The sequence below is a fragment of the Schistocerca piceifrons genome, chromosome 3, assembly GCF_021461385.2.
Source record: "Schistocerca piceifrons isolate TAMUIC-IGC-003096 chromosome 3, iqSchPice1.1, whole genome shotgun sequence".
NCBI classification, from domain to species: domain Eukaryota; kingdom Metazoa; phylum Arthropoda; class Insecta; order Orthoptera; family Acrididae; genus Schistocerca; species Schistocerca piceifrons.
Genome location: NC_060140.1, coordinates 348,581,741 through 348,592,029, shown reverse-complemented (window position 1 = coordinate 348,592,029; position 10,289 = coordinate 348,581,741). Strand labels below are relative to the sequence as shown.

Below are 10,289 nucleotides of genomic sequence, written 5' to 3'. Positions count from 1 at the left end.
CAGCTTGAAGAATGTGCGCCTTCCTTCTCGCTTCATTAATGTCCTTTCATGCCTATGCTTATGTTTTATTATTATCTCTTCCATGGGAATTCCGGTAGTCATTTCCAGCGCTGATTAGGCGACAAACTAAGTAAATCATGCTGCCTTAATTCTATGTGTCGAACGTGATAGATTTATGGCTGTAGCATATTTGCATATCTGTATTTTACAAAAACGTCTGTAATTTTTTATATACGTACAGGATTTCAAATTCAGCCAATTCTGGTGTTTGCTGACATCGTCAGCTCTCATTTAATGCATTATACGAAGTAATAGCTCCAGCGATTTTATTGTTATTAATTTTTGTTGTCCAGTTTAATATTCATAATAAAAACAACAGCAGCTTTTTTAACACTTATTCTAGAATCGTACTTAATGTTGCCCATATCATCACTTGATTTTTACGGTGCTTTTGTAGTGTCATGTTTGTGCGGTATGTAACGTAGTTTCCCGCAAAATGTATTCTTCATCTCACACATAATTGCTGTATTTTCTTCACGTGGGTCAGTCATGCCTGCGTTGATAAGACAGAGAAAAAAATGCGCCCACCAGTCGCTCTCCTTAACCAGGGCCGGCCTAGCTCGTCGACGGTTAACGCCCCCTCCGCCAGTTCTGGACCGGCGAACCGGCTTCACGTAATATCGCACACTGACGAATTCCGACACACGCTGTTAGCCACTTCTCCTTCTTACACAATCTTCTCGCAGTAAACCAACGTTTAAATGCGATTTCTGAATGAGAGATCTACTGTGTAATCACTTCTTATTTATAGATGGCGTTCTTCCTACATACACTATCTGATCAAAAGTATCCGGACACCCCCAAAAACATACGTTTTTCATATTAGGTGCATTGTGATGCCACCTACTGCCGGGTAATCCATATCAGTGACCTCAGTAGTCATTAGACATCGTGAGAGAGCAGAATGGGGAGCTCCGCGGAACTCACGGACTTCGACGTGGTCAGGTGATTGGGTGTCCCTTGTGTCATACGTCTGTACGCGAGATTTCCACACTCATAAGCATCCCTGGATCCACTGTTTCCGATATGACAGTGAAGTGGAAACGTGAAGGTACACGTACAGCACATAAGCGTACAGGCCGACCTCGTCTGTTGACTGACAGAGACCGCCGACAATTGAAGAGGGTCGTAATGTGTAATAGGCAGACATTTATCCAGACCATTACGCAGGAATTCCAAACTCATCAGGATCCACTGCAAGTACTATGACAGTTATGGGGGAGGTGAGAAAACTTGTATTTCATGGTCGAGAGGCTGCTCATAGGCCACAAATCACGCCGGTAAATGCCAGACGACGACTTGCCTGGTGTAAGGAGCGTAAACATTGGACAATTGAACAGTGGAAAAACGTTGTGTGCAGTGACTAAGCACGGTACAAAATGTGACGATCCGATGGCAAGTATGGCGAATGCCCGGTGAACGTCATCTGCCGGAGTGTGTAGTGCCAACAATAAAATTCGGAGGCGGTGGTTTTATGGTGTGGTAATGTTTTTCATGGAGATTTCACCCCTTGTTGTCTTGCGGGCACTATCACAGCACAGGCTTATATTGATGTTTTAAGCACCTTCTTGCTTCCCGCTGTTGAAGGGCACTTCGGGGATGGCGATTGCATTTTTCAACACGATGGAGCACCTGTTCATAATGCACGGCCTGTGGCGGAGTGATAACACGACAATAACATTCCTGTAATAGACTGACCTGCGCAGAGGCCTGCCCTGAATCCTACAGAGCACCTCTGGGATGTTTTGGAATGCCTACTTCGTGCCAGGCCTCACCGACTGACATCGATACCTATCCTAAGTGCAGCACTCCCTGAAGAATGGGCTGCCATTCCCCAAGAACCCTTCCAGCACCTGATTGAAGTATGCCTGTGAGAGTGGGAGCTGAAGCTGTCATCAAGGCTAATGGTGGGCCGACACCATTTTGGATTCCGGCATTACCGATGGAGGGCGCTACGAACATGTAAGTCGTTTTCAGCCAGGTGTCCGGATACTTTTAATCAGATAGTGTAGTTTGTGTGGTTGTACTGAAATACTAATCATCAGCATATCCGAACATGTAGTGCACCTCATGGAATTATTCTATTTGTTGCCTGACGTATTCATGGTGTTGCAATTTTGATGAACAGCACTGTATTAGTCGACCACAGTGTTATTGTACCTGAGAGGGAGTTTTTATCGTGATATTCGACGAGGACACGCTGAAACACGTGACAGTATATGCGGAACTACCATGAAGTCATTCACAGTACGATGCGTTTTCCTTAGTCGCCACTGTGGTTTTTTACTGTATCGCCACTGTGTGCTTCCGATAACGACCACGGGAGGCCGAGTGCAATAATAGCGTGGTCGGGTAGTACATGGAAACAATGAAGCATTTACAGTTGTTGCATATGTTTCTGGTTTTTCTGAATTACTGCGGTAAAAGTTCGTGGTGCCCAGCGGCATAATTAGGATTTTACAACATCGTTATAATTTAAGGATTCACAGTCCTTTGATTAGAAGGAGACGTGACGTGTATAGGAGATTCCAGGTTAGCAGTCTCTCACTGATATTATTAGTGCATGTAACTTACTAAAACACCACCTGTGGACCACGACGTTGTTATCATTCGAAGTGTATCACTACAGTACCAGTCGTTAATATACGTTGGAATGGAAAATGTTATGGCGTGTACGTTAACAATTTATTTCAAATTGAGTATATATGCTGAGCTGTGCGGTAAAGGGGCTGTAAACCAATTCCAGCTTTCGCTTTTAAAAATTATGCAGTGTATACAACTCAAGCCAGTATTTTAAACTCCGCCATATGCAAAACACAATGTATTCCCTTTTTATTTACGTAGACACATTTCGACACCTATGTGTGTCATCTTCTGTGGTCTCGATTCGTCTCTGTAAAATATCATGCAAAGCTCATAGTAGTTTCTCTATTTTAGGCTTATTTTGACTTACGCGTTTTGCTTAATTTGTTTAGATAGCTCGGCTTGAACTACATGACTTGTGAAAATTAGTTTTTGCTGGTCGGCTTGTTTTGCATCGTTTAATCGCTATGACAGCATGTCATCTGTAAAGTAATCATAAAGAAACTGGATTATTTTGGAAAGTGTTTTTTGTGATTTGTAGTTCTGTAGGGCGCTCTACTTACATTTTCCGTCCGGTTGTGTACCTCCGGTGAATTTATCTATCTATTTCTATTGTGTGCACTGTATTCCACCCTTTTTCTAATGTTTCACTCTCAACTTTTTTCCCTTCACAGGTATTTTTCACTAAACAACATTTGAGTAAATGCTTGCTTCCCTGTATCATATAGAAGTGCTAAGTTACTGTCGCCGGACTTGTTCATCGTTTTCCTTCAGTTCAGTGTGGCACTAGTTTTGAATTTTCTGGTGACAATTATTCTGGTGTGTCTGCTGGGGAAGAAATTACGTGTTGTGACGTGATGTGATGTTTGTGTGTTTTCCTGTGTTTTTGCGTTCAGTGTGGCGCTAATTTGGAATGTTTTGGTGCGAATTATTGTGGTGTGTCTGCCGAGGGAAAAATTATGTGATATAATGAGATGTGATGTATATGTGTGCGTGGGTGAATTGTGTTTTGCATAAGGTGGAGTTTAAAAAGGAATAAATTGTGTTTTGCATAAGGAGGAGTTTAAAAGAAGAAAACAACAGGAGCTTCCAATCCAAGCAAGATGATTCTATGCAGTTTAAATTGGTAGGACACATTCTGAGGTGGCAAGGAATAGTAAGATGGTTCAAATGGTTCAAATGGCTCTGAGCACTATGGGACTTAACATCTTATGTCATCAGTCCCCTAGAACTTAGAACTACTTAAACCTAACTAGCCTAAGGACATCACACACACCCATGCCAGAGGCAGGATTTGGACCTGCGACCGTAGCAGTCCGACGGTTCCGGACTGCAGCGCCTAGAACCGCACGGCCACCGCGGCCGGCAATAGTAAGATGGCAATTAAGTAATGTATATAGTCATGCTGGGGAGAGCGTGGAGGGAAGGGAAGTAAATATTGTAGAGTGAGACCAGGACTTCACAACAGTAGGCAGATCCCAGTGTACGTAACTTGGAATAGCTATGCATAGATAAAGAGGCTTGCACAGGATACTTTATTTTACAGGTCCGTCTTGATTACACAAATTTTTACACTTCACTATTACCGGTTTAGGCTACTGAAATATTCTGATGTAGTATCAACGTCCAGCTACACAGGTATGTACACCGTAAGTGATCTTACTGATTGCACAGGAAGGGCTGCAATGTATAGGATGATCAGTCTCCGGACTGAAGACCACAATATCAACAAAATATTACTTAAAAACATATCAGACGTTGTCTGTAACAAATGTACAAATTTGTGTAAATTCACAAAGGGCTCATTGTAGTTAATTTACAACGTTGTACGTATTTATTAATAATCATGTTGTGAATGTTGCACTTGTTATTTCCGTGCTTGCTAAGAAAACCTGGACAGGAGTTCCACCTTATGCAAGACACTGTTTTGTTGTTTTGTTCTCACCCAAAAAATTTTGAGCACTTTGTATACTATCGTCAGTGGGCTTATTTGCTTATTTTCTTTCTCGCGTGAAGCTATTGGTTGTTAACGCTGGTATTTCTAAATCTACTACACAATCCACAACTTGTCATGGTTTTTGATGTTGTGGTGTTTTCTCCTTGTTTGTGTCGAGGCAACATGCTCATTCCTTTCGCTGTTGTCGTTACAAACGCATTTTGTAAGATTTGGCGATGGCGAAAGAAACTCTATGCTTGATGAACAAATCTTACGAAATGCACAATTAACGACAACAGCAAAAGAAACAAGCATGTTAACTTGACAAACACACACACACACACACACACACACACACACACAAACCACCATAACATCAGATACTATGACAAACTATTGCTTGTGTAGCAGATTTAAAGCTACCAGCATAAACAACCAATAGCTTAACGTGAGAAGGAAATAAACAAATAAACCCACTGAACTTAGCACAAAAAGTGCTCAGACAAGTCTGGGTGAAAACAAAGCTACGAAGCGTTGTATTCGTTAGCCAGAATACCTCCTTGTGTTTATGACATTTGTTGTTTTTCAGCATGGAATGCGAAGTCATGTACAAACATTACAGTAAATAAGAATATACCAATAAAATGGTAGGAGTTTATTTTACGTATACGAAATTAAGATCTATCTGTAGCGGGTTTTATCCTTTTACAGTGCAGAATGTAATGTAGTATCAGTTAATGAATCTCTTAATTTCTTTCGAAGAGCAGCGCCATGTGCCCCTTGCAAGGCTTTTTCAAGATTTACTTGTCTAGTGCGTTACCATCCAGGGAATCTTATTCACAGTACATAATCTGCTGAGGCTGGAGGATAAGGGATAAAACCATTACACCAGCGGTAACGAAAGATCTCCGCTTCGTGACACACTTTTCTGTGTTGTTCTGCTCACAAGCTTCAATAAATGTGGCGTTAAGCGAGCGGCTTCTTTCGATTTCTGAGTGCAGTGACCACCATCTCTATCGTCCACGGCACTACACACAGCAGGCCGAGGACCATGAGCGCGAGGAAACACGCGGCGTAGCTGCCGGTGACATCTCTCAGTTTTCCTGGAAAATAGAAAAGAAATGAGAAATCCTACTAAGAAAAGGAATCAGACAAATTGCTATCAAATAATAATGTTGCACAGCCACATAAAAAACCACTACGTGCCATTTGCGCATTCGTGGTGGCTGATGGGAGTTAGTAAACGGCCAGCTCCCTTACGGTTGCTCAGTCACCGCGCCGAATAGTATCTTTTGAATACGCGAATGGTACTTACAGTATGTCATCGTAAGTTAGTTTAAGTTAGATTAAATAGTGTGTAAGCTTAGTGACCGTTGACCTCAGCAGTTTGATCCCATAAGACCTTACCACTAATTTCCAAATTTCAGCCAGTATAAAAGGAGGCGGGGAGTATTGTGTTATCAGTAACATAGGAATGGCTACGTGAGGCGAGCTCAGTGATCTCAAATGTGGACTTCTTTGGCTGTCACCTGAGTAACAAATCCATTAGGAATATATAAACCCTTCTAAAGCTGCCCAAGTGACTGTTGGTGATGTGACACTGAGGTGCAACGCGTAGGAACAAACACAGCGAATGGCTGGAAAACGTTACCTGCCGTCATGTTTAGCGCCAACAGTGAAGTACGGAGAAGGCGGTGTTACGGTATGGGGGTGTTTTCCGTGGGTGAGGTGTGATCTCAGTAATTGCGCTTAACAAAGCGTTAAATGCCGAAGGACATGAACGTAGAGCAATAGTCCGGAGACGAGGGTTATGTCTGGGATGAGTTAGATTCACGACTTCCCTCCAAACCCCAGCGTGTGCAGTTGGAGTTATCTTCTCTGGTTGCGGCTCTTGAGGAAAAATGGGCTGTCTTTCCTCCACAGACATTCAGACACCAAACTGAAGTCGTCCCCAGCAAGGTTCAAGCCATCATAAGGGCGAAGGGCAGACGCATTCTATAGTAATGTCCAGTAATATGCGTATGGACACTTTTGAATGGATAGCATAGATGGGCCATTGATATTGATCACATTTCATATACACTGAAGCGCCAAAGAAACTGTTATACGCACGCTTATTCAAATACAGAAATATGTAAACAGGCAGAACATGGCGCTGTAGTCGGCAACGCCTGTACAAGACAACAGGTGTCTTGCGCAGTTGTTAGATCGGCTACTGCTGCTACAACGGCAGGCTATCAAGAGTTAAGTGAGTCCAAACGTGGTGTTATAGTCCGCCCATGAGCGATGGGAAACAGCGTCTCCGACCATTTCATGGGTGTACCGTGAATATCAGGAATCCGGTAAAACATCAAATCTCCGACATCGCTGCGACCGGAAATAGATCCTGTGAGAACGACGACTTCAGAGAATCGTTCAACGTGACAGAAGTGCAACCCTTCCAAAAATTTCCGCAGATTTCAATGCTGGGGCATCAACAAGTGTCAGCGTGCGAAGCATTGAACGAAACATCATCGATATGGGCTTTCAGAGCCGAAGGTCCACTCGTCTACCATTGATGGCTGCACGACACGAAGCTTTAAGCCTCGCCTTGGCTCGTCAACAGCCGAAATTGGACTGTTGATGACTGGAAACATGTTGCCTGGTCGAACGGTCTCGTTTCAAATTGTATCGAGCGGATGGGCGTGTACGGGTAGGGAGACAGCCTCTTGAATCCGTGGACCCTGCATGTCAGCAGGGGGCTGTTCAAGCTGGTGGAGGCTCTGTAATGGTGTGGGGCGTGTGCAGTTGGAATTATATGGGACCCTTGACACATCTAGATATGACTCTGAAAGATGACACATACGTAAGCATCCTATCTGATCAGCTGCATCTATTCATGTCCATTGTGCATTCCGACGGACTTGGGAAATTCCGGCAGGACAATGCAACACCTCACACGTCCAGAATTGCTACAGAGTGGCTCCAGGAACACTCTTCTGATTTTAAACACTCCCGCTGGCCATCAAACTCCCCAGACATGAACATATTGAGCATATCAGGGATGCCTTGCAACGTGCTGTTCAGAAGAAATTTTCACTCCCTCGTACTCTTTGGGATTTATGGACAGCCCAATAGGATTCACGGTGTCCGTTACCTCCAGCACTACTTCAGACATTAGTCGAGTCCATGCCCGGACTTGTTGCGTCACTTCTGCTTGCTCGCGAGTGCCCTACACGGTATTAGGCAGGTGTACCAGTATTTTTGGCTCTTCAGTGTACACGGTGAATATTCTAAAACTTGCACCCCAAACACTTCTGAAATGGAAAGTGCCATTGATGTGATGCTTTCACAGAAATGAAGTGTAACCAAAGTCCCACAATTGCAGCACAAAAAAATGTCTTAACAAGCAGTAGAATGTTCATTTAATTTAGAAGGTAAGATTTTCGCAAATGAAACGATGCCCACCGACGTAAACAAAATTAAACTAGTACAATTTTACTGTAATTGGCGTTTTTATAGGTCTGGCGTACAATCGGTGAAGGAAAGCTGTTGCAGGTCATGCACTGTGTATATTACAGTGGTTTCCAACAAGATAGACACCAGTGAGAGACAATTAGTTGCAGAAGCAGACGAGCAGTACAAGAGCAATCACAGTTAGAAAATTGGATACACCGGATATTATCTGTTCCCTGTGTTTGCACTAACTTATGGAAAACAAGTGAATAAACAAATGCTGTGGAATACGAACAAGAAAGAGAATTTGTCTTCACATATAATGTTATAAATGTCCAGCAATAGCTTCAGTTCAGGCTTCCTGTTTGCCATGTCATGACTGATGCACATGTTCTATCATTATACCAAAAATTTTAGTACAGGCAACAGTAATAGGTCGTTTTGTATCATCTGGTGTAGTCTGACGTCCTGGTAAACAGTGACTTTTAGCTATCACCAGAAATATTCTCGAAGGATGTCAAATATAGAGAACAGGCCAGCCAAGGTGCCGGTCCCCTTGGTATAATCCAACGATTAGGAACAATTAGCAAAGGCAAACAGTAGCATGTCGTGCGCTATACAGGGTGAATCGAAATTTGCGCTCTCGGGTTTCGCAGCGCGCCTCTTTACATGCTAGCGATAAAAAAATGTCTCTAACAAAATTTCGTCCGACGAGTACATCCAGCAGAAAACTGACGTTGAAGAGTGGCAATCTGGCAACTCTGTAACCAGATGTATGCTAACTATGTCTGTCAGTATACATTAGTTGTGCAGTACAGTCAGTGCAGTGGATAGAGTTTTGGGTTAGCATGCAGGAAGTCGAGGGTTCGACCATGGGTTGGGCCGCATTTTTTTATTTGCTAATTTCATTCTGACATTTCATACTACAATATACACCGTTTCTTAGGTCACATATATCCTAAATTTACAACATTTTGTATCGTTGAACATAAGAAATAAGTGGTTAGACAAATAAGAAATAGACAGTTGAAACAAATGACCTGTAATAGGATAGAACAACTACAAAAATAATATCAGTTTCGAGATGCTAAAGATGATAGCACAGTACAATAACACAACATCTACTAGTCGTTTATACTACACGTAATATGAGCGCTCAGATGTCGCACATTAGTAACCAGTTACAGTAATAATGTCCAAATTAATGACGGCATGACCCTCACAACAGAATACTTTGTCCTCAGAACAACAGGTGCTCAAAGCGACCTCCCTGTACGTCCAGCCGCTGCACAACCCGCCGGATTATACAGCTCTGGACCCTTCGCAGAAAATCTGCATCCACAGTAAAAAGAGCAGCATGAACACGCACTACCAATTCTTCCATATTCTTGGGCGGAGTAGAGCGCACGTACTCCTTCAGGTGTCCCCACAGGAAGAAATTCAGGAAATTTAGATCAGGTGAACACGGTGGCTTTACAACTAGACCTCCACGACCGAGCCACTTCCCTGGAAATGTTCTGTCCAAATACTGTCGCACATTAATTCCAGAGTGTGGAGGTGTACCATCATGTTAGAACCATATCCTCTGCCAAACATGTAGTGGAAAATCTTCCAGCGCATCAGACGGATAGTTTGAGAGGAATGCATGATACCTTCGTGCAGTCAACTGGTCAGGCAATATGTAGGACCCAAACCCCTGTCACCCAATATTGCGGCCCAGACATTGATACCAAAGGGAACTTGATATCCATGGTCACAGGTGACGTACAGGCTAACCTCACACTAGTAGTAGGCATTGTGAGTATTGAAGACGCCCTCAAGAGTGAATGCTGCTTCATCCAGTCATATTACTGTGTTCACGAAGTCGTCGTTGGCTTCGTGTTCCTGTTGGAACCATTCGCAGAATTCGCAAAGCACGTTGTTAGTCCTACTGGTAACGTAAGGCGCTAACGAAATGTAATGGACCTGAACGAGGCAAGAATAATACTTCGTACTAATTTATGCTACCATTGGAGAAGGATACAAAAGAAAACAGGTTTCGCATCTAGTAAATGAAGTGGTGAGAATAAATTCACGCCGACGACGTGCAAAAGGGCTGCTTTAAAAGCTGACCAATCTTCCATTTCTGGCCGCGCGGGATTAGCCGAGCGGTCTGGACGCTGCAGTCTTGGACTGTGCGGCTGGTCCCGGAGGAGGTTCGAGTCCTCACTCGGGCATGGGTGTGTGTGTTTGTCCTTAGGATGATTTAGGCTAAGTAGTGTGTAAGCTTAGGGAC

The 10,289-nt window shown here is 43.3% G+C and overlaps 1 protein-coding gene across 1 annotated transcript in view; it reads right to left on the bottom strand.

Annotated features, from left to right (window-relative positions):
• Positions 1–5,411: 5,411 nt before the first annotated feature.
• Positions 5,412–10,289, bottom strand: part of LOC124788651 (monocarboxylate transporter 13-like) — a 78,588-nt gene continuing 73,710 nt past the window's right edge. Inside the window, exon 8 of the mRNA XM_047255927.1 lies at positions 5,412–5,682. Within this exon, the coding sequence (XP_047111883.1) occupies positions 5,546–5,682 (137 nt within the window). The 3' untranslated portion in view covers positions 5,412–5,545. The remainder of the gene's footprint in view (positions 5,683–10,289) is intronic.